The following is a 24,426-nucleotide window of genomic DNA, read 5'->3' as shown; positions in this document are numbered from 1 at the left end:
CCATGGATTCAGCGGTCATCTCTATGCAGATGCTTCTCGCCTCTATCTATCCAGTCCTAGCATCTTTGCTACTCCATTCTCACATTCCTAGCCGCTTATTGGATTTCTCAGAACACAAATCCTACAGGTCCAACGTATCCAAAACTAAATTCATTGTCATTCTCCTCCAGCCTCTCCTCTTCCCAACTTCCCTATCACTACTGAAAGTTCCTCCCTTCTCCCCGTCATCTGGGCTCAGCCACGGTACCTTTCAGAAGGAAGGAACTAGCTGCTGGGAGTTCTCCAAAGTCTTGTGACCCTGGGGCTGAATTTTGAAGGAAAGAGATTTCTAAAAAGTAGAAGTGAGGAGAGAATGTATTCTAGGTATGGGTGATGGCTGTAGGAGGTGAGAAGTGGAATGGTGTGTGTGAAGAACAGCAAGAACACCAGTTTGGCTTCCCATTTCTGTCCACTCCCTTCCACCACCCTCAATTTTTATTTCCTCCTCTTGTCTGGGACGTATAATTTTTTAACCCCCAGCTAGTTTCATATTTTGGGTGGATATTTAGGAGTTTGTGCATGGATTTAAAATGTTCTCTATTATTCTGTTTAAGAATAAACAAAAATTGTAGTTGCAGGAGAATGTTTTAAAATTTGAAATTTATCCAAGCATTTTGTATGAGCATTTTTTTGCATTTCTTTTTAAATGGGCGAGGATTTTGACTTAAATCCTTGAAGAGAATCATCCACTGCAAAAATTCCTGCTGTCTTTCAATAAATACCCCTATGGTTTCATTCTTTGCAGTATGTGATGGCTACAGACTGCTTCCAGCTGGGCTACGCCGAAGACGGTCACTGCAAGGGAGACAGCAATCCCAACATCCCGTGCCCCACGAGGCTCCAGTGGGAAATCCCAGAAGAAGTGAGTCTGGGAGGAGCAGGGTCCGTGTCACCCCATCTGGGGGTGGACACGCTTAGTCGCTGAAGGGAGGCATCCTTGACTCGAGGGGGAAGCTGAGTCAGGACCTAGCAGTGGCTTCTGTAACTTCCCTTCTGCATACAACTCTGTCCTTAACATGACCAGGACGAAAAGCTCAGTGTTCTTCGATTGGAGTTTAGTGTCTATGTCCTTATCTTGGATGTATAATATATAGTATCTTGGATAAAATAGTGAGCAAGTATACAAACTAAAGCCTCCATAGAAAATCCCCTGGAAAAAGGAAGGAATGGAAGAAAGCGCATTTATTAAACGCTTACTGTATGCGAAATACCCTGCTAAGCTGAGACTATGGTTGCCCAAAGAATAATAACAGTCAAGGTAATGTACTCCTTGGGGAATTTTCCTTTGAGATGTTTCATGCTCATTACTAGTCTGACCATTTAGTATGAAGATTGGGGAGTTAGTTTTTATTATCATCACTAAAGGAAATCAGAATGACAACATATCCAGATGGGTAGATCCAGTAACCTCTTGAACTACAGCCAGAGTGAGATAGAAGATTACTTAAAAGAGATCCAATTAATAATCCAAAGGGCAAAAAACAAGATGGCGAGAAAATCCGTCTTGTCAGGACCAGCCGTTCAGTCGGCTGGTCGGTTCCCGAATCAGTTCAGAGATGTAGGACAGCCCTTGCCAGTGGAAGAGGAGGACGGGCCAGATCGGGCCTGGATAACTGCTCTTGGTAACCCCAATACAAGCCTTGTCCTGGTGCTGTCTGCTTGTGGGCCTTGAACCAGAGAAGCGTCTCTACCAAGGAGACATGCCTGTGGCTCTGGTTACTCTGAGTGGTGACCACCAGGACAGAAGCTGCGGGCTGGGGGTGTCATGGTGGCCACTTGTAATTGGAGAAAGAGTTGGGTCAGAACAAGGTGCCCCCTGCCCGGGGCCTCGGAGCCCAGGGGCCCGGCCTTCGCCTCACCTGCTCCTTGGTGGGCCCTGGATTGATGGCAGAGGTCGCGGATCCCCGGCTGGGTGGCAGTATCAATGGGTCCCCCAAGGATCTCGCTTCAGTTGTAGGCTCCTGTTGTACTGAACCCCAGAGGAGAAGCTTGGCCACAGCTGCTGGACTCCTCTGTGTGGTGAAGCCCAGTGTGGGGGGGGGGGTCACAGGAGTGTGTGCTGCCAGAACAGCCCAGTGTGGGGTTCAGGGTTCTGGACCACCCTGCTACTTTTCCATTATCCATCGGAAATAAGCTTTGGCTCTCCTTCGAGGAAATGTCTCAGCCAAGTCTTCACCTCTTCCTTTTAGTGCCAAGAGGTCATTGAGAGGTCCCTGAGCGTCGCCAGCACCCTTGCCAATGACGTGGACTTCCACTCCTTTCCATTCGATGCTTTTGGCAAAGGGCTCATCAAGAAAAGTAGGACCAGCCCGGACGCCTTCGTGCAGCTGGCCCTGCAGCTGGCCCATTACAAGGTGAGACCGGGATCCTGCTGCATCCCCTTCCTCCCCCCAGGTGGGACAGTGACAGGGAAGAGACTGGGGGGGGAGATAGGTTTGGGTGGGTTCTGCAGGCCTGGCAGCCACCCCCTCTGCTCATCCATGTTGAGCTGGAATGGGGGGAGGGAGAGAGGGAAAGAGCAGAGGAAGAGAGAAAGGGAGGGAGGGGAGGAGAGATGGGGTGGGGGGAGAGAAGGAATGGCAGAAATGGAAGCTGGAACCTCTCCCAGTTCTCCTGTACAGACCCAAGCCCAGGAGAAGAGGAACCTGGGAGACACACAAGCAAAGCTAGCCCTTAAATGAGACAGTTTTACTGAACTTATGAACCTCCTTTCTTTCCTTCCTCCCTTCCCTACAAATCAGACTTTCTTTTTTCCTTCCTTTTTTTCTTCCTTTCTCCCTTTCCTCCCTCCCTTCCTCTCTTCTTCCCTCCCTCCTCTTTCTCCTTCCTCCCTCCCTTCTTTCCTTCCTTCTCCTTTTCTCTTCTTCCCTCTCTTCCTTCCTGCCTTCTACCCATCCTTCCTCCTAGTCCAGTGTGAAAGCCCAGCCTCCTAGGCCCAGCGCCAGCACTGATTAGCACAGAAGCTTCCCGATCCATTTCTTCTAGGCTGCACGGGTTCGCCGCCCTGTGTGCTCGAGCCCACTGCATCTCACAGCTTGCTGGCTGTCTCCCCAGGAGCCAGGATTGCCGGTGTGGGCGCCATTCCCAGGGATAACGCTCCTTATCTTGGGGGGAGCCCATGGGGCTCTCCAGGGAGCCCAGCACGCCCACTGAGTGCACGCCCCAAGAAGCAGGGCCCCGGCTGGCTCGGTGGCCACTTCAGACAATGGGGACGCGACTTCTCATGAAGGGGCCCGCACCTTGTGTCCCACTTCTCCGCCCTCTCGAGCAGCATTTAGGATCTGGTTGTTCTGTGTGATACTGGTTTTTTCATTGAAATTTTTTTAAATTTCCCATTTCAAAACGTTTTGCATTTACTTCCTGATAGCTATATTTGAATGGAAGTTGGTCTCTGGGGGTGACCTTTAAAAGCCCGCGTTTCTGGGCTGCCCTGCAGCCGGGGCTTTGCAGCCTCACACGGTTTACCCCTAGCTGGAGGAAGCGGGGGCAGGGATGGGCGTCCGTGGGTTCCCTTGGGAGGCGACGGGGTCCCCCCGAGGGAGAACTCCAAGCGGAGGCTCAAAGACCCGTGTCAGGGAAGGGAGGACTCCTGCCTCCAAAGTCCTGCCTGTGAGTGCTTGCAGTGAGTCCCCCAGCCCTCTTTGACTTGTTTCTCTGAGCGGAGCTAGAAACAGGCCTGTGATTCTCTCCAGCAGACCCTGCCTGTCCCGGGGAGACTCTGCAGGCCCGAGCTCGGGCCTGGGGCTCCCAGGATTCGGGGCCAGGAGGCCGTGGCCTTCGGCGCTGGTGCCACCGGGCTGTCCGCCCGTGGTGGCCCCTCTTCCCGGGCCGCAGCGAGATCCGGGCCCTTCAGGTCAGGCGTTGACTGGGGCAGACTCCGCTTCCGGGGCGTATCTGTACTAACCTGCAGCCCGGCTCCCGGCCCGGCCCCCCAGCGTTCCCATCTTCCTTTCCCAAGCTGGGTTTGAATGCATGACGGTCCGACGTGTGTGTCTGCCTCTGTGCTCTGCACTAAAAGCTCTGCCTCCTTTGTTCCCAAGTTGCCTCTAAGAAGGGTCCGAGTGCCTGGCTTGGCTTCTCAGGCTCCTTTCCCTACTTGCGAGGCTGGTTTGCCGTGGTGATGACTGGAGAAAGTCCCCCCAGCGCCCTCCCCCTGTGGAGAATCGGACAGCCGTGGGTCAGGGGCAGCCACTGCCCTCCCCAGCCCGGCGGGTTCAGTGTTAGGAGGCTGCGGTTTCAGGCCGGCCTTCCCCGTGGGCCTGTGTTGTTGGCCCCAAAGGGCAGGTCTGACCGTGAGGAGGATTCCAGGGATAATAGGTTTGGAGGTTTGGAACCAGAATCTCCCGGGCCAGGTCGCCCTGAGGGCCCCTTAGGAGCAGAAGCCCAGCCTTACTCCTGCCCACCCAGGGAGCCCCCGAGGATCCAGATCTGGAAGGTGCTCCCTCTCCAGTCCGGTCCTGGGAGACGCTCTCGGATGTTTCGAGGAGCCGGCCAGGGCTTATCACACAGCAGCACCGCTTTTAGTTGCCATGATGGAGTGAGATTAGCTTTGGCGACTGCAGCAAAGAAACACTGAAGAGCCGTCGGGTCCCCTTAGAAACCTCTGGAAAACGGCCCCAGCTGTGGGCCATTCTTTGTGGGATGATGAATGGCAGGGTCTGCTGCCCCCAACTCCACTGCTTGGAAGCCGGGCCTGGGCCTTCTGAGTAGCGTTTCCTCCAGAGCTGGTCAAAGCATCTGGGATGAGGCGTCCGGCCTCTGACCCCTGGTCACGTGCTCCTGCCTTACTGCCTGCAGACATCCTCTGCCCCGGACATCTCTGCGGGAGCTCTTGCTTCCTGGACAGTCACCCACCTGATGGAGGAGGAGGCGGGAGACTTATTCCAGCCTGGCACCCAGGGCCCGAACGGGTGCCCCCTTGTTTTTTCCTGGCCCACCTTCACCCAGACTCAAAACTCAAGGCTAACTGGCCTCCCCTGGCTAGGTGGGCGGCCCTTTGCCCGAGCGCTCGGGCCTTCTTCGGCTTCCTTGGGAAGCAGGCGTGCCGTGCTCACTTACCCCTCTTGGGAATCAGGAGAGGGATCACGGGCAGACCCTCGGCAAGAAAATCTGGCCTCGAAGCCAGAGGCCCGGAGTGCACAACCTCCCGTCTCCGGGACATGCTCTCCTTGGTGGCCGGGGAGCTCCGGAGCCCTCTTCACCTCCGCTGATCGGCACGGACCAGGGGAGCCCCTTCTCCAAGGGGCCCCTCTGCAAATTAAGGCCCAGGCCCAGATAAAGCAAAGCAAACTTTCTGGAGCTTCCATGCAGAGTTGGAAGGAGACTGTGCCGTGTAGATGGGACCTGCTGGGGAGACAAAGGGACAGAGACGGGTGTGCGTGGGTCCCTTAGATCCTCTCTTGGGCCACCACAGGTCTGAGTGCTCGCCGTCCTCCATCTTTTTGTGGAGAGCTGGCTTCCCATCAGCCTTTGCTCCCACAGAAGTACTCGCTGTGTGTTCAGTCAGAAGGGGTCCCAGAAACCCTGGTCCCCCAGAGGCTGAGCTTGCCCGGCCCAGGGAATAACACACGGGCACACACGTGTAACATTCCTGCATGGGCGTGACTAGATTAACGTTCTAGGCTCAGTATTCCTCGCTCCTTCCTAAAAAAAAATCATTATTGCACACAAAATGGTATTGATACAGGATGGTCTTTTTCTTACTAGGACAAGGGCAAATTTTGCTTAACGTACGAAGCTTCCATGACCCGCCTTTTCCGAGAAGGGCGGACAGAGACCGTCCGCTCCTGCAGCATGGAGTCCTGCAGCTTTGTGCGCGCCATGGTGGACCCCACGGAGACGGTGAGTGCGCACACGGCCTGGCCGGGCTCGCGTGCAGGCCCAGGTTCTCGGCCTGTCCCGTCCCTTACCCCTCGGTACAAGTCGGGTTCCCACAGACTTTCTCTCTTCCCTGAGGCCATCAGCTCTGAGCTCTGTCAGTCTCCATGGTCACCTTTGGTTTGAAGCCGAAGGCGGCTGAACCAGAGCGAAACAAGCAAAAGACGGCATTCCCCATGCAGTCGGGCCGAAAGATGGAGGAGCCTCTGGAGAATGGGAAGAGAGTTTGAAGGCAGTGAGAGGAAGGGGGCGGGACCTGAAGAGAAGGGAATTAGAATGGGATTAGGACTGAAGGGCCCGGGACAGCTGGGTGGTGCAGTGGGTAGAGCCCCAGCCTTGAAGTCAGGAGGACTTGAGTTCAAGTCTGCCTCAGTCACTTAACATTTCCCAGATGTGTGATACTGGGCAAGTCATTTAACCCCAATTGCTCAGGGAAAAAAAAAAAAAAAATGATAAAAAGACTAAAGGGCATGTAGAGTCAGATCAGGATGGCGTGGCCCCTGAGAATGCCCAACAAGATGGCAGCACTCCTTTCACAAGGCATTCCGCAGGCCAAACAGGGAGTCAGCACTCATCAGGCTTCATCAGTGACCTCCCAGGAATCAACGGGCCGGATGCTTCTTAATGTTCTTACAGCCCAATGATTTCTGTACCTGTTTGTGTCCCAACAATTTCTTTTTTTATCTAATATAAACATAACTTTTAAAACCTAGTTTTTTATGTAGAAACACTCCATTATTGGCTAACGTTAACTTTTGGCCTGTGGCAAAGATGAGTGTGGGTATTGAGGAGCGAGAGGAGAATTCCATTATCTGAGTGACATTGCTGTGTGCCGGGCCCTGGAGGTGCAGGGACAAGAAGCAAACAGCCCTTGCCTTCAAGGCCCTCCCTGCCACCGAAGGATACCAGCCGGACACGGGCAGTGAATGCTAGCTGCAGCACTTGTGATTTCCTTGTTTGGGGAAACTCCCTCTGCCAATGGAGGTGGACATCTTGTGAGAAAAAGGCTCACCACGCTGCCTGGAGGGCAAAGGGTTTGCCAGGCTGGGCAGCCAGCATGTTTCAGAGCCTCCCAGCATTAAGGCACCTCACTATCCACTAGACCACACTGCCTCTCAGATAGGAAGTCTATCCAAAGTAATTTTGTGAAGGAGGGCACAGATCCAGCATGGGGGGCAGTTTCCCAAAGCATTGTTTATGGTAATACTCTCATATCGCCCTAATGATGACTGTGGCCATACAAAGGCTTACCCGGTCCTTTCCACGAAAAGGGTAAGAGTAGAGGGAAGCCCTTGGCAGTACCCCCAGAAGAGGAAGGAGGGGGAAGAGGAGGACAGATGGGCCGGGGCCTATTTGGTGCCTTGTCGAAAAGATGGAGCCATGGGGAAGGCGGGGAGCACTGGGGCTTCCTCTGCTGACTCAGCTAAAGGTTTCACCCCTTCATTTGGGGTCAGCCAGGCCAGTTTTCTGTAGAGAAATCACCACCTTCAGGCTCCCTCAAGGGCCAGCTCATCCTTGGCTTCATACAGGCATTTCTTCCAGTCTGAGATTTCGACTTTTGCCCTGTGGCTGAAGCCTTTTTGAAGTCTGGTCACGTCCATACCCCAATGGGGCACCAGAGCGGGACTTTTGCAGGGGGCTGAGTACATCATAACTGTTCATTTCCTTAAAATCTCAGTGTTTTTCTTTCTTTCTTTCTTTCTTTCTTTCTTTCTTTCTTTCTTTCTTTCTTTCTTTCTTTCTTTCTTTCTTTCTCTCTTTCTTTCTTTCTCTCTTTCTTTCTTTCTCTCTTTCTTTCTTTCTCTCTTTCTTTCTTTCTCTCTTTCTCCCTTTCTCTCTTTCTCCCTTTCTCCCTTTCTCCCTTTCTCCCTTTCTCCCTTTCTCCCTTTCTCCCTTTCTCCCTTTCTCCCTTTCTCCCTTTCTCCCTTCCTTCCTTCCTCCCTTCCTTCCTTCCTTCCTTCCTCCCTCCCTCCCTCCCTTCCTCCCTTCCTTTCTTTTTTCCCCTGAGGCAATTGGGGTTAAGTGACTTGCCCAAGGTCGCAAAGCTAGAAAGTCAGTGTTTTTTTCTAACAAAATAGACAAGAATCAAAAATTGTCTTTTTTCAATTACATCATTGAATCAATTCCCAGTGGAGACCCGTTATTTTGGGTCCTACTCATCAGCAAGTCCAATAGCCTTTGAAGACAGTTTTATACACTACAGTGTGAACAACTACATGTGTATTCTCATTCTCTTCTCTCTCTCTCTCTCTCTCTCTCTCTCTCTCACTCACTCACTCTCTGTTATTTAGGTTGAAAACAAGCTCAAATTATTCAAAATTGCAGCTAACAAACACCAACACATGTATCGCCTTGCCATGACTGGTGCTGGCATTGACCGCCATCTTTTTTGCCTTTATGTGGTCTCCAAATATCTAGCTGTTGACTCTCCTTTCCTGAAAGAAGTAAGTAATTTTGGCAGAGGTATGTGCCTTGTCTTGCTCAACTAAACCAAAACCCAACCTTGGTATTAAAAGGGCCAGTTGACAAGCATTTATTAAGTGCCTACTGTGTGCCAGCCACTGTGCTAAGTGCCCAGGACACAAATGCAAACACAAGACAGCCCTGACCTCAATGTTTTCAAATTCTAACATGAAAAGGTGTGAGAATTTAGTTTTAGGAATTTTAATAAGGAAATTTAATAAGAATGAAAAAATATGATTCAGAGTTCAAGTTCCTTGTAAAGAGTCTGCATATGAGGAGTGATACGAGAGTGAATGACTGGGCACATTTGTGTGGGGTGATAAAACGCCCCCGTGCTGGCTGGTTAAATGGGAGAGAGCATTAGATTCTCCTGGTAGAATATTCAGAGGACTGATGGGGACAGGAAAGGGCAGGATTTCTATCTCCACGTTTAGATTCTTGAAGGATTCAGATTTCTGTGAATATCCTTCCAACGAGTGCTTTAAATGGAATTCACCGATTCTCAGCCAGTTCCCCAGCACAGGGCTGAGAACACACAGGGTGACATGACCAGCCACCCCTTTTCTTCTTGAACCCCCACATAACTTGGTTAGGTTGGCCTGCGTCGGTCGTCCCGAGGACTGGCTCCATGTTCTATCTTCTGTTCACTGCCTGTGAGATTTCTGGCAAATCCCTTACCCTCAAAGGACCCTATTTTATTCTCATGTTAGCTTTGGACTGGGGGAGGAGCTTCATCCACCATGCCCAATCCTTGGCCAGGGAGGTCATACAATTGTCCTGTGTGAAGGGGAATGCTTCCGGGGGCAATATTAGGAAGTCAAAAGATGTAAGATTACCTGGGGCTTTTCCCCTCTACTTTTTAATCATCAGCCCCCTCCCCACCACCACTTCTACTTTCCCCCTGCCACAAAAGCTCTCAGTTTCTCAGGGAAATGTCATTGTATATTGTATATCCCTAAGTTCTACCTAAATTCTACTCTAAAGGTCTTATCTGATCCATGGAGACTGTCAACTAGTCAGACACCTCAACAGCAGGTAGAACTCTTCGATCTAGAGAGGAATCCAGAATACGTGTCCAGTGGGGGTGGCTTTGGACCGGTAAGTAACATATTTTGTTGTGATCTCATTAGGAGGTTTTCTTGGTGAAGATATTGGACTGGTTTGCCATTTCCTTCTCCAGTTCATTTTACACATAAAGAAGCTGAGGCAAACAAATTGGATTAAGTGTAAAGTGACTTGCCTAGAATCACACAGCCAATAAGTGTCTGAGGCCAGGTTAAGGTCCTCCTGCCTCCAGGCCCAGCACTCTACCCACCTAGCTGCCCAATGAGATGATAATTTGCACCACGTATTCTGGGGAGGCTTCAGATACACCCCAGCATGTACTGCCTTCATCAGTCAGTGGGATCCCCACAATATCTATTCATTGCCCCATCTTTAGGCAAATTTCTGATTTTGTGCTTATCTTTCCTCTAGGTCGCTGATGATGGTTATGGGGTATCCTATATTATAGTAGGGGAGAACCTCATCAATTTCCATGTGTCCTCCAAACTCTCCAGTCCTGAGACTGTAAGTGTGAAAATGATTCCTCTGTGTGCTGCTCTCTTGCCATTTTTTCCTGCTTGATCAATACTTTTTCTTTTTAAAAAACAATTTTTTATAGCTTTTTATTTACAAGATATATGCACGGGTAATTTTTCAGCATTGACAATTGCAAAACCTTCAGTTTCAACTTTTCTCCTCTTTCCCCCAACCCCCTCCCTCAGATGGCAGGTTGACCAATATATGTCACATATATTAAAGTATATGTTAAACACAATATATATATATATATATATATATATATATATATATATATATATATATATATATATATATACACACACACACATATCCATACAGTTATTTTACTGCACAAGAAAAATAAGACTTAGAACTAAGGTAAAAAATACCCTGAGAAGGAAATCCAAAATGCAGGTGGACAAAAACAGAGGGAATGGAAATGCTATGTCGTGGTCCACACTTGTTTCCCAGAGTTCTTTTGCTTAGTGTAGCTGGTTTTCTTCATTATTGAATAATTGGAACTGATCTGGTTCATCTCATTGTTGAAAACGGCCACGTCCATCAGAATTGATCATCATATAGTCTTGTTGCCGTGTACAACGGTCTCCTGGTCCTGCTCATTTCACTCAGCATCAGTTCCCGTAAGTCTCTCCAGGTCTTTCTGAAATCCTCCTGCTGGTCATTTCTTACAGAACAATCATATTCCATAACACTCATATCCCACAACTTATTCAGCCGTTCTCCAATTGATGTTGCCTTTATTTTTAAAGTTTTAACTTTTATTTTTAAAAGTGTGCCTTTCCTATCTGTCTGATATCTTAATTAGGTTGTCTGCTGTTGCTTGTGAATCGTACATTTATTAAACTAACTCCTAATTTGCAAAAAGAGCTGCAAAGACAAATAGAAGGGAGTCTTTACCCTTAACAATCAACTCAATCAGCTGATAACAAAACCTGAAGGTTGATCTGCACTGATTCTCACTGGCCACTAATAGGGCCCAGGCCAAGTCCCATTTGGTCCTTGTTTGACTTAAATGGAATGGTGGGGAAGGGGTTCCCCTCCCAGATTTATTTAGATGGAGGAGGTAAAAAAGGAGATTCATTTTGCTTCAACTGCTACCAGCTATCAGCACTGAATAGGTGCAGCCTTAGTCAAACCGAGTCCTGTTGAAGGCCACAGTCTCCTCTGTATCCAGCCATCCTGATCCATATCTTGCCACTGGCCCCAGAGGGCTCTGGAGGGGAAAGTGAGGCCGGTGACCTTGCCCAGCCCTCCCTCACCTCAGTCCAATTCACTCAAATGTCCCGGCATCACCTTCCCGATGTCACCTTCGAGAAGGAAGGACAAACAAGCAGCTCCAACCTTGCAGTTCGTGGTGGGAGAATGTCTTGGAGCTGGAAAGTGCCTTGTCATAATGGATGAGGTTCTTTCGGGCTCTTTAGCAATCAGGTCCTATTTCATGGGTCCAAGATGGGCTGCCTTTGGCTCTGTGATAGAAAGGTGATCTGGGGATGTTACTGCTTAGGATCGTTTTGTACTTTTAGCCAAAGTGCCAGAGAGTTAGGGTGGATCTGTATGATTTTTAACCCAGCCTCTCTTGTCTCTGTGCTACCATTAGTGCTGCTAATGGCATCGGGAACCCATGATTCCATTATTGGGCCTGTGGGGGCGGGGGGCCACAGGAGAGTTCCTTTTAGACAGTCTCACTGGAAAAAATGCCATGTGTGGGTGGGAGGAATGAGAAGATTGTACAAGTGTCACAGAACAAACTTGCTTCAGAGCCCCGGTGCTGTTTTCAACCCCGTGTCTTTTCTGCTCTCTCCTTCCCCGGCCACAGGTGCTCATGAGGGAGACCGAGCATTGTGGGCCGTGCCCAAGGAGTGGGGAAGAGAAAGGCATGAGCCTCAAAGCCCGAAGCCCACAGGGTCCCCAGGTTCTTCCTGTGGGGAGGGCGGAGGCCATTGCTGCCGTCTCCCCTTCAGGCTGTGGGCTGGGCCTGTGCCCAGCGGTTCCCTGTCCCAGCCCACAGAGGATGGTTAATCTCTGCTGGCCTTTCTGTCCCCCAGGTGGAGGATCCGCTTTTGTCACCCTCAGGCTTGCCATCTTGTTCTCTGTGTAACTCCCCTAGCCATACTTGTGGTTGACTGATGTTTTCAAGGGCCCTTCTTCTTAAGAAGCAATCATGTCCATCCCACGGCCCTCCGTGGCCCTTTGGGGCTCCAAAACTTTTTGAGGAGATGGTGTTGGACAGTTGTAGGGGTTGAAAAGAGCTGCTTTTGCGGCAGAGGCTGAGACGTGCCAAGGTAACCCAGACTGACCGACGACCTCTTTTTCCTTCTCCTGCAAAGCCCAGCTCCTTGTCTGCTCTTAGTGGGGCACCGTTCAGGCTAGTTGAGCAAATATTGATAAAGCAGTGTGCTGTGCAGTGTGGCCGTTGGCGAACCACCCACACTCCTCAAGTTTCAGTTTTCCCTTGCTGCCCTGGTGTCCTCCTCCCTAGCAGCCCTCGGTGGTAGGATCCTACAGGAGCCCCACCAGGTGAGAGGACCACAATTTCCATGAACTCATTTTCTGTTGTGGTGAGACCCTCCATACACACACCTTCCTTTACTGTTCTCCCAGGAGAACCTGGGAGGGTCCTTCCCTCCCCGACAATATGGATGTGGCTCCAATCCATCCCATAAAGAGCCCAAAAAAATGATTTCAGGGTCCCAAAGACCACCAACAAAAGCTCTTCATAGCTGATAAGCTAGCTGAGATAAACACTTCCCCAAGTTCCGGAAAACAGGCTGAAAAAAGGGAGAGACCCAGCCCAGTGTGGGCAGCCTCAGGGGTGTCAGCCGCTCCTGCCATGGTTGGGATGGAAGTCGAAACGTGGGAAAGGACTCATTTTTGATGGAGCCTTGCAAGGGTATTTCTTTTAGAATTTTCTAATGAATGAAGAGGGCGCCTTGCATTGTGGGGAGGAAGGAAAAGGATCAACTAGCTGACTGCCTACCTCTAAGCTGTCATTTCACTGACCACTTGATTTTCTGAGCTAAAGGAGGGACTGAGATCTAGTTCAAGAGACTTGAGAACGATGTAGCTTCTGCGAGACCGTTTGATGTGGCAAACTTTCATCTTTTGTTTTGTTCTCCATTAACATTAAAGGATTCTCATCGGTTTGGAGCTCACCTGAAGCAAGCCATGATCGACATCATCACCTTGTTCCAACTCCATTCCAACGCCAAAAAGTAATTCCAGTTACGCCCGTCGTGGAGGAAACGGAACTATTCTAAGAAACCAAATAAGACTAAACATTGCATTCCCTTTTGTAGTCAAGGGTCAGAAGTTGCTCTTTTCCAGAGAGGATTTTGTCCTTAGGGGTTTTTTGTTTGTTTAATATATATATGTATATATACATATATACATATATATTATATATATACATATATATATATAATATATAATATATATGTATATATATATATATATAGGGAGAGAGAGAGAGAGAGTGAAAAAGAGAGAGGGAGGGCAGAGTATATGAAGAAGTGTAATTTTGCTACTTCTAGGTATGTCCTAATTATGTGAATGCTTGATTTTTCCCATAAAGTCTTTGTCTTACTTAAATTTAATAAATGAAGGGACTGAAGTATCTTCAAATTAATGTAAGTAGAAGAATTTTGGTGTAATATATATGTTGGGAGCAGAAATATCACATTTCCTCAATTGTGACTGTATATCTGGTACTGACATTTAGCTCCTGTTATCAGAACAGTTATATATACATTATATATTTTTAAAATGGTTTAAATTGGAAGTGTAACCAATGGACATGTCTTATACTAACCAAGAATGGGGCAGTTCTTTGGAGCAATCTTTTGCTATGATTGGATAACTTGGTTATTTATACCACCTAAGAGAATAACAGCCCCCTGTATTTGTTTCATCTCTAGTTTTATTGAAATGAGAATAAACCCTGAGTGTTTTTTATAACCCCAGTGCCTTAAAAGTAGAAGGCCCTAAACACGAGAAAAGTCTTACACAGATTGTATTATAACTCTAAAGTTTATTACTAAATTATGGGATTCCAAATTCCATTAACTTATCTTTTTTTCCCACTTGAATTCAGTTCTAGTAGAGTATGAACTCCTTTTATAGACAGGCATATGTGTCTGGTTTTCACCTCCCACAAAGAGTGTGACTTCTTTGGGAGAGGAAAAAGAGCCCACAACAATTAGATTTCCCTATTTGGTATCCCCTCCTCCCAAAATTGGGAGCTGGCAATGGCTAGAGTAGCAGAATGACCATCTGTTGTTACCAGTGGGATGCTACTCTCCAGCAGCAAATGTGACACAGACTCTATGCTGGTTGATGAAAGGGAGAGTACGATGGGGAGAGAGGGAGAAAAAGCAGAGTAAAAGTATCCCAAATGATCCAGAGTAGAGCCTTCTCAGACCCCAAGGTTTTGAAACCGTGATGAGAGAAATCACAATGAAATCAAACAAAAAACCGCAATCCCTCTCATTCCCAAAGGAAGATAGTCCAAGGGTTCTGGATGACCACGGTCTCTAAAGAGCCTTTGGGAGTGCTGGGATAGAGCTGACGTCTTGAGGAAGGATTCTTGTTTAAAAGCACTGAATCCTGTTTTAATACCAGAGTTAAAGGATCACAGGACTTAATGACCACTGCCACGGGGCTCGACTGAGCGTGTGTTTTTTCTTCCAATGGTGTATTTCACTTGGCGTCTCCTCACCTGCTGGAGTTGACCTCCCGTGGAAGGCCGATTTTGCATATGTATATATTGTACTACTGGCATCCCATCAAATGGGCCAAAGAAAATGTTCCTTTTTAAAGTAAAAATAAAAGGATTGGGTTTAGTGTCTGAGAAAAACAAAGAAACAAAAAAAGAGACAGAGAAAGAGAGAGCGCCTCTACTGGAGGCAGCCAATGGTCTGTTAACTCAGAACTCTGCAACAACCGCCAGCCATTCATTCATTCTGGGCTACAGAAATCATGCACTATTTCTATTGACCACTGACCAATCTGTATTAAAATAACACTTAAATCTGTATTAGCTCATAGGAGAGATTTTATTATTAAAGATAGTGTTTGGGCTTGACTCAGGTTTTAAATGTTTCCAATGTAATTGTAGTTAATCAGAGCAGTTATCAATGCAATTTTACATTCTTTAAAAGGTTGTAAATGTAATTGGCACAGAAAGTCAGTTTTTTCTGTACATGTTGAAAGGGCAGTAAGAGTGTTATGTATTTAATTTTTTATTTAGAAGAAATGCGGAATCTTAATGGAGATAGGGTTCGTCTTCATGTTTTCTTGGAATGTCCATTGCATGTAAATAGAATATGCTCTTTGGGATGTAAATCTTGGAAACGCTACATGAATGTAGGCTCTCATTAATAAAGAAATTAACCTCAGTCTTCAGTGGTTCTGTTTTGCATATTGATTATATGGAATTTATAAATACGACATCATCCATGGGTTCCAAGCTCAGACTTCCCAGCAATATTCCACCATGCTCAGAATGTAACAAGAACCGAAACTGAAGCAGGGAAAAGGATTCTGAAAAAGGTCTTTGGCCCAGGGGACTAGAAATGAACATTATTGACCAAGATCACACAGATGAAGTCAAAGAGCAAGAATTTGAACCCAGAACCTTTGGCTCCAAATTTGTTGTTGATCATTCATTTCAGTTTTAATTCTTTGTGATCCCATTTGCAGTTTTCTTGGTAAAGAATCTAGAGAGGAAATTTCTTTTTTTTTAAGTAAAACTAAAAGGATTGGGTTTAGTGTCTGGAAAAACACACACACACACACACAAGAGAGAGAGAGAGAAAGCCTCTACTTCAGGTAGCTAGTGGGCCATTAAATCAGACCCCTGCAAGAACCCCTGCAGAAATCCTGCACTATTTCTATTGACACTGACCAGTCCATATTAAATAATACTTAAATCTGTATTAGCTTAGAGGAGAGATTTCCTTCTCTAGCTCATTTTACACATGAGGAAACTGAGACAAATTCAGTCACTTACCCGGGGTCATACAATATGTGTCCCAGGGTGAATTTGAATTCAGTCCTCCTGACTCCACACCCGTCACTCTTTCACTTCCACCTAGCTCCGAAATTTGGCTCCCAATCCATTGTGTTGTCTACCATATCTCGTGTATAATGGAAAATTGCAGCCCATTTGAAATGACAAAGACTTACTTCAGAAAAAAAACCATGAGAGGAGTTACAGGAACTAATTCAAAAGGAGAACAGAACCAGGGGCACAGGACTTGTGTATGTCCCACAATTCCACATCCAGTTGTGTAAATGAGCTGAAGGAAATGAAAAATCACTTCAGTCTCTTTACCAAGAAAACCTCAAATAAGTCAGACATGACTGAAGTGGCTCAACAGCAACACACACGAGAGCATCCTTGAGAGAAAATGTGCGCCTTTGGGCGCTGTTTCTCTGCCTCAGTTCACACAAATTTCACGTTTCTCTGAATTTTTCATATTCATCACAAGGGATTTATATTCTACTGGTGGGTGGATGGGAATAGAATGCAGGGATGAGTGAAGTTGAGTAAGAGAGGAGGGAGTGGTTCCACACTTCATCCAAGTGTGCAGTCAACTTTGTAGCTGTTATTAAATACCTGCTGGGAACCAGGTGCTGTTGTGGGAAACCGGGATAATGGAACAAGGAGACTCTTCCAGGAGGCTGGGGGTTCTGAATTGGAGGGGCTGAGGGAGCGCTTTGAGGCTGGTATGGAATAGTCTGTGCAAAGGAAGGGTGGGACGCGGGTTGTTAAATTGAAGGAACAACTACGAGGCCGGTTTTGTGCATGAAGGGGAATGACATTCTAGAAAGGTAGATGGGAGCCTTGGTGTGCAAGGCTTCCTGTGGTACTGGGAGAGAGGTCTGCGTTCTGGAGCCCGAGGAGCCGAGTTCAAATCCCAGCTCTGACACCCGGGCGCTCATTAAGCCTCCTTGGATGTCCCTTTCTTGTAAGAGTTATGTGCTGGACACCTGCTTTTCTCGCCTCTTCTCTCCTCGTAATTGCCCATCTCTGGACGTCTTTTTCTCATCTCTCCTCCCGGAGCTCCTGGCAGCCTTTCTGGCTCTGCTCCCTGACTTCAGTCCCCTGTCCTGCGCCTCCTTTCTCTCTCCCACCGGGCCACCCAGCCACCAATCAGTTTCCAAATCCTGTGGATTGCCCCTCAAAGGTGTCCCCTTCTTTTCAAGCACTCGGCCTTCACGCCTCCCACCTGACCCATGGCCACAGCCTCCTGGGGGTCTCCCCGCCCCAAGACCATCCCCTCCGCTCCATCCTCCTCAAGCCCAGTCACCCCCTCCCCCAAACACCTAAGGCCCTTCAAGACCCGGCACCGCTGGTCTCTGCTCTCCCCGGCCAGACAAATGAGTCTTACTGCAGTTCCTCACAAGGGCCATTGACACCCGTCTCTAAGAGGCTGTTCCGGGCTGCCCGGGGGTTCATTTTTCTCTCCTCTGCCTCTGAACCCCTAACTCCTAGACCCTTCCCCAGAGAAGCAGACTCTCAGCTCTAGAAGCAGCCCCTTCACCCTGGGACTGGCGGCTCTGGGGACCCAGAGGCTTTTTACTCTTTTGTCCTTGTCCCGGGTGCCTGGCACATAGTAGGTGCTTAATGGATTGGATCCCGCTCCAGATCCTGCTCCTCGCGATGGCAGCCATTCCAGTGAGATGCTGCGCCCTGGGGCCCATAGAGGCCGCTCAATGTTTTCTAAGGAGAATTCTGACCAGTCTTTGAGGAGTTTGTTATATGGAAATTTTACTATTTTTGTAAGGGGCCTAGTCCCGTTTAACTGAAATCAAAGCCCAAGCAGTCCCACTCCCGCCTTAGGCAGATAAGGAAACTGAGCCCCGGGGCGGAGGGGGAGGGGGAGGGCAGCTGGCTAAAACCCGCTGGCTTGGTCGGCGCCCGCGGCAGGTGCTTTCTCGGACACGAGGTCAGGGTCTGTAGGGTGGAAGTGTCCCGCCCAGCCCCAGGCCAGGAACCCAGCTCCCAGAGCCTCCCCCGGGAGGGGCTCACTTTCCCCACGTTGGGGGGCGGGGCTCACTTTCCCATGTTAGGGGGCGGGGCTCACTTTCCCCACGTGGGGGGCGGGGCTCACTTTCCCCAGGGTGGGGGCCAATGGGGTGAGAGGGGTGGAGCGGCTGCCTCCCGCGTTTTCCTCACTCTACGGTTCCCGTCCCCTCCCCCCCTCACCCCAACGGTCGCCCCGCCTCTCTCCAGGCACGCGCTCTTGGGCGGTTGGTGCAGGCGCGCGCGGAGGGGCGCGTGCACGGCGTAGGGCTCACTCCCGCGCTCGCTCCCGGACTGGCGGCGGGCATGCGGTAGCGGCGGCGCGGTCGTTCCCGGCTCCCCTCGCCTCGTCCCCGTCCCGTCCCCGTCCCCGTTCCGTCCCGCCCCGTCCTGATCCTTCGTCCTCGGCGGCTCTTGGCGGCTGGCCCGGAGCCCAGGCCCCGCGGTGGGTACCCCGCTCTCCCCCCGGCCTCAGTTTCCCCTCTCTGGGCTTGCGGAGGGAAGCTCCACTCTGGGAGGACCCGGATTAGCCCTGCGGAAGCCGGAGGGAGCCGGCGCTTCCCTGGGGCGCTTCCCCGGGGCGGGCCCGACGTGAATGAACCCCAGGCCCTCATCCCCCCCAGGTCTGCCCGTCGTGATCGCGGGGGTCCGGGGAGAGGCCCCGGCCTGGAAATGACCCCGAGGTGTCCGGCCCCCCCCTCCCCCCCCCCCCCCGCCGAGGAGCTTCTCGCCAAAGGGAGGGGGAGGGGACGGGCGGGAGTCTCGGGCCCACGGAGGAGGAGGGCGTCAGCTCCCGGTCACTCGGGGCTCGCCCCGGGGCCTGTCACAGGGTGTCACCCCGGGCCCCGGGAGGAGAGGGCGTGGCCTCGGGCCTGCGCCTGGGTTCCGATGTGGCTCCCGGCCCCCCCAGACCTGGGCCAGCCTTTGGGTTCCCCCGGAACGTCAGGCCCACGTGTTGGAAGGCCCCCCTGAAAGAGGGGCCCTGCTCTGCGGGCCGTGGCCTCTGGGGGGCGCTTCTTCCCCCATACATCTCAGAGCCTGTGGAGCTCCCAGATGAGGGAGCCCCGCCCCCCAACGTGGGGAAAGTGAGCCCCTCCCGGGGGAGGCTCTGGGAGCTGGGTTCCTGGCCTGGGGCTGGGCGGGACACTTCCACCCTACAGTCACAGGGGCCTTAGAACCAGCTCCCTCCGCTGACCTCGGGGAGAGGGCGGGCTGGAGGGACAGACCCCGGAGCGGAGCGGGAGCTCTCCCCAGTGCTCCGGCCTCAGGGCCCCCACATCTGAGCGCTCGGCGGGGCCTGGAGAGAGGCCTGGGGAGAGCCTCGGGCCCTTGTGAAGGACTCTCTTCCTTGTTTTGCAGATGAAAGGGCTGCTGGGAAGGAAGCTGATTCTGGAAAAGGAAAACTGCCGCGAGGAGCAGTTCAAGATCTCCTCGGTGGACCTGGAGGACCAGCCCCTGCTGGGCGGGATTTCGAGCACCGAGGATGAAATCGTCACGGAGATCTTCAGCCCGGACAGCCAGTTCATCTCGGAGAACATGAGCCTGAAGAGCGCCGTGATCAGCAAGCACGACGATGACGAGGACTTCCACTCCTTCAAGGACTCGTACTTCGGCGCCGCCGACCCCCGGGACTCGCTGCTGCACTCGTTCAACCCCGCGCTCGGCGCCGACTGCGGCAGCAAGGTCAAGGTGGAGCGCCTGGTGGACGACGGCAACGAGGACGAGATCCTGGAGGACTACTCCGGCCTGCCCGAGCTCAACCCCCTGGAGGAGACCATGCTGCCCTCCCCGTCCCAGCTGCAGCCCCACGCCTACAACGTGCACTTCCTGTCGTCCCTGCGGGCCCAGCACAGGAACCCCCCCAGCGTGCTGCCCCTGGGAGCCTGGGCCGCGCGGGAAGGAGCGGCCCACCACAACGTCCGAGTGATCCCAGTAAGGGCCGCCCTCCGCCGGGCGCGGGTCTTCTGGGGGCCGGGGGAGGCTGGCGAAACCGTAGGTCCAGAGGGCGCGGCGGGGGGCGGGGGCCGCCCGCTGCTCTCGGCGCTCGCAGGGCGCGATTTAGCGCTGGGCGGGCGGGAGACACAGGGCAGCCGCGGGCTGGTCAGTGACGTGGGAATCATCCGCCCAAGCGCGGCTCTTTGTGCCTGTGCTGGCACCCGTGGGAGGAGGATAGCCCCCCCTGCCGTCCGGCGGGGGGGCGCGAAGCCGGGTCGCGGTCCGAGGAGGCGCCGGAGGAGCAACGTCCCGCCAGCCCCGCGTTTGTGGGGATGGATCCTGGGCTCCTCGAACCGGCCACTTCCCAGCGCAGCTGGAGGCTGGAGGGAGGGGGCCCTGGGAGCCGGTCCTGGGCCGAGGAGCTTGTTGGGCCTTCTCGTGGCTCACTCGCGTGATTAACTATTACTAGTGTGATGGGCCCTTCGTTCTCTCGTCCCAGCTCTGGAGGCAGGCGCAACATTGTCTCCCCGGAGCTCCGGCCGACAGGCGACAGCCTGATGGGGCGCCTCCAGTCGGCGGTGGCTCCTCCCGGGTGTCCTGGGGCTGGGATCCCTCCCTCCGCGCGGCTCCCCGACCCGGGCCTCCCTGCTCCAACTCCCCCAAACAAAGGCATGGGATTTACCGGGCTCTGTCCACAAAAGTGTTCTTGGCTTAAGGTGAAAACAAGGTCGCGCGTCCGCTTTCACCGGCGGAGCTTGGAGGGGAAGCTGCCCAGGGCTGGACATTCCGGGGGAGCCTGTAGTTAACCGCCTGTCCCAGAAGTCTCCGCCCAGTTTCACACTTTAAAAGCCCCGCCCTACCCCGGGACGTAGGAATCCAGGACAAAAGAGATGGGGAGGGGAGAGAACCGTGGACTTGGAGCATCTTCCCACAAAGAAGGGAATCTGAGGCAACTGGGAGCTCGTGTGTCCTAGTTATTGCCTCCATCCAGATTCTCCACCGAGACCCAGGCAGCGTGTCACGCGGCCAAGGTCACCCCCATGTTCCTCGGGTGGGAAGGAAAAAAAGGAAAATGAGCAAACTCATTAAGAAGGATTCTTTATAGTCTTCCTCTGCTCGCCTTGACGGCCCACATTCGGACACTGGACGTTTTCGGAGCAAGTCTTATTGAAGTTACAGATGGAGGAGGGACTTGGGGCCCAGGGCCAAGCCTGATGTGAAGAATGATCCCCCGGTTTTCACATGGCATCCCCAGGGACACCATGAGCCAGCCGCTCTCCTCCGAGGAAGTCCAGTGAATGTTCCAGTAGCTCTAGTCATTAAGAGTCGAGTTCAGCCATTTTTGTCATTTCAGTTTCGTTTCTGCCTCCAAATCAAGCTGAGAAAGCAGCGCCCTTCTCCTTTGGTGACAGGTCTGCCTCTCTGGGCGGATCCTTCCGCCCATTCTTCTGGGACCTCTCCGGAGTTCCCTCACAAGCCTGGCCCTCAGGGGCTAATTGGACACCCCACCCCACCGGGAAGGTCTTTTTTCTCAATGTCTTCCCCTTGATTAATTGAATTCATCGTCTGCCGGATGCTGAAATGAGAAATCCTCCAAGATCCAGAGAACATTATTGGGAATATTTTGTAGGGGACAAAAAGATACTGCTGTTTCTATAAGTCCTGGCTTTGGGGAGCGCTAGGAAAGATCCATGACTCTTTCTAAACCTTCCCTTAAGGGCTCAGGACTCCAGGATCCTCAGCCCCAGATGCCCCAAGCTGGAAAAGGGGGCATTTCTGCTCTGGGACGGATCGACTTTGGCTGACGTCACTTTTATTCTCCTTGGGGTTTTTAGGCCTAGAAGAGCTTATGACCCAGGACTCTTGTCCCCCTTGGGCAGCCTCGTGGTGTGGGCTACCATCCAGTAAAATTCTCCAGGCTGCCAGCATCCCTCCCGGGGTAAAGCGTTGAGAATGGGATGTGGTCCAGCGAGGAGCCAACTCCTCCCGCTCCTATTTGCGACACTGGCCCTCAGTTCCCTTTGAGTGTTTGACTGTCGGGTCAGTTTGGTGATTTGTATTGTCTTGTGGTCTTCAGGGTTTTTCTTAGAATACCTTCCATACCATGAACCTCCCTTCTGTAGCACCTGAGAGGCACTTCCGTAGCACTCAAGATGCTGCAGCTTAGTCTTTGTTGGGTTTTAAAGCACCATCTGCTTTGGGAGAGCCACACAGAGCCCCAGAAAGCTCAGATACAATCACAGATAACTTGGTTCACTGATCATTGATTATTTATATAAAGTGTAACACAGGGAAATGGATTCCAAGGGCATTGCCCAATATCATGGAGGTGAATCCTCACGAAATGTCAAAGCTCTGTAGATGAGATCTCCTAATCTCATCTCTTTGCCTTGGACATGGCAATGATTGCATTCTTCACAGAATAATTCAGGGCATTATCTCGGAGACCCAAGGTCACTCAGGAGATGAAAGATCCACATAGAAAATAGGAAATTGAAAAATCAAATATCACCCTGGTTGCAGCACACAGTTGGATGAACAGCACATTGAATTAGCACAAAAGGGTAGAGAGTCCCTGGAGCTGGACAAATGGTGAGCTTAATCCTGAAGATTGGAAAGGGAAGAAGGAAGAGAGGGGGAGAGGGAGGAAAAAAGGAAGAAACTAAGAAAAAAGTCATTAAGCAGTACCTGAATCCCAAGGTTTGGGACTGCCTACCTGTTAGGATTACCAGGTGAGAACTCGGGTTGTCTGGAAAATTACAAGGTGAGAACTCGGGTTGTCTGGACGGTGACAAGGTGAGAACTCAGTTCTCTGGCTCAGACCTTTGGTTTGGGCCTTTAAAGGGAGTTTACACCTTAGGAATTCTAAGAGGAGCAAGTTCATTGGTGGAAGTATTTCCCCATGCCCTGTTGACTTCTCACCTGTCTATTCTCTGGGAGGATAAAAGAAGGGCAGCATTGGGTCTGAGAGAATCGACTCTGGGAAAGAGTTTTGGCACCAGGCAGGCTGAAAGGAGACCAGTCTGGTTTGGGGAAGGACAAGAGTTGGAGGAGATTCAGAGCCCCCAAGAAACCTGCGCACAGAGGAAAAGATTTTACAGATCTCCTCCCAGAGAAGGATTATAATTGAGCAGGCGACCGGACCCTCACAATTCAAGAACTTTACACCTACCCAAAAGTCCATATCTTATAAAAATTTTTAATAGTATTTCATTTTTCTTTACATATATTTTCATAGTATTTTATTTTTCCAAACACATGCAAAAATAGTTTGCAAGATTCACCTTTGTAAAATCTTTGCAAATTTTTCTCCTCTCCCCCAGCAAGCAATCCAATAATAGATTTAACATATGCAGGTCTTCTAAACATGATTTAACATGTGCAGTTCTTCTAAACATGTTTTCATATTCACCATGCTGTGTAAGAAAAATCAGATCAAAAGGGGAAAAAACATGAGAAAAAAGAACAAAGTGAAAATACTATGCTTTGATCGACAGTCTTCTCTAGTTCTCTCTCTGAATGCAGATGGCATTTTCCATCCCAAGTCTATTGGAATGACTTTGAATCCCCTGATTGTTGAGAAGCACCAGATCCATCCCAGTTGATCATCACATAATCTTGCTGTTAACTGTGTACGTTGTCTTCCTGGTTCTGTTCTCTTCCTTCAGCATCACTTCTGGTAAGTCTCTGCAGGCTTTTCTGAAATCCTCCATTTCCTATAGAACAAAAATCTATTACATTCATATACTATAACTCATTCAGCCATTCCCCAGCTCATAGACATCAATGTCCAGTTCCTGGCCATTTTAAAAACAGTTTGGCGAGTCCATCTTTTTTTACGCATCAGTATTCTCACCAATGGCTGACACCTGGCTGAAACTCTTGGAAGAAAGGATCATCAGCAAGGGAAGGTGCATGATGGGTGTGAAGAGACTGGGCGTATTTCCAGTGATGATGACAAAGGTGCATGTGACCTAAAAAGGTGGTGGGCCGGTCATAGAACCCAGTGCCCTGTCGGCCAAGAACTAGTGAATGATTTAAAGCTAGAGGATCAAACGCCAATGGAAAAGGAGCCACAGACCCAGAGATAAAGCTTCCTGCTAGCCATCTGCTAACTTGGAGATCTCGGAGGATGAGCAGGAAAGGACAGTTTGTATCTACTCCTTGGAGGTTCAAGATCTCAGAAGCAAGAAAGGACAGGCTGTGTCTACTCCTTGAAGGTTCAAGATCTCAGAGAATAAGCAGGAAAGGACAGGCTGTATCTACTCCTTGGAGGTTCAAGATCTCAGAAGCAAGAAAGGACAGGCTGTATCTACTCCTTGGAGGTTCAAGATCTCAAAGATCTTCACAGCTTTGTCATTATCACTTGGAGGTTCAAGATCTCAGAAAATAAGCAGGAAAGGACAGGCTGTGTCTACTCCTTGGAGGTTCAAGATCTCAGAAGCAAGAAAGGACAGGCTGTATCTACTCCTTGGAGGTTCAAGATCTCAAAGATCTTCACA

General features: G+C 50.5%; 2 protein-coding genes across 3 annotated transcripts in view; both read left to right on the top strand.

The window, feature by feature from the left end:
• Positions 1–15,356, top strand: part of CPT1A (carnitine palmitoyltransferase 1A) — a 62,858-nt gene extending 47,502 nt beyond the window's left edge. The window contains 7 exon segments of the mRNA XM_074273705.1: positions 785–901; positions 2,229–2,393; positions 5,746–5,880; positions 8,208–8,360; positions 9,364–9,477; positions 9,856–9,948; positions 13,093–15,356. Coding sequence (XP_074129806.1) covers positions 785–901; positions 2,229–2,393; positions 5,746–5,880; positions 8,208–8,360; positions 9,364–9,477; positions 9,856–9,948; positions 13,093–13,179 — 864 coding nt within the window. The 3' untranslated portion in view covers positions 13,180–15,356.
• A 2,842-nt stretch (positions 15,357–18,198) lies between these two features.
• Positions 18,199–24,426, top strand: part of TESMIN (testis expressed metallothionein like protein) — a 49,399-nt gene continuing 43,171 nt past the window's right edge. The window contains exons 1-2 of one of the 2 annotated variants that reach the window (XM_074273706.1): positions 18,199–18,434; positions 19,349–19,921. In XM_074273706.1, coding sequence (XP_074129807.1) covers positions 19,349–19,921 — 573 coding nt within the window. In that variant the 5' untranslated portion in view covers positions 18,199–18,434. The remainder of the gene's footprint in view (positions 18,435–19,348; positions 19,922–24,426) is intronic. The other variant, XM_074273707.1, reaches the window with a different exon arrangement.

The sequence above is a fragment of the Sminthopsis crassicaudata genome, chromosome 6 (genome assembly GCF_048593235.1).
Source record: "Sminthopsis crassicaudata isolate SCR6 chromosome 6, ASM4859323v1, whole genome shotgun sequence".
Lineage (NCBI taxonomy): Eukaryota > Metazoa > Chordata > Mammalia > Dasyuromorphia > Dasyuridae > Sminthopsis > Sminthopsis crassicaudata.
This window is presented reverse-complemented; position numbering and strand designations above follow the sequence as displayed.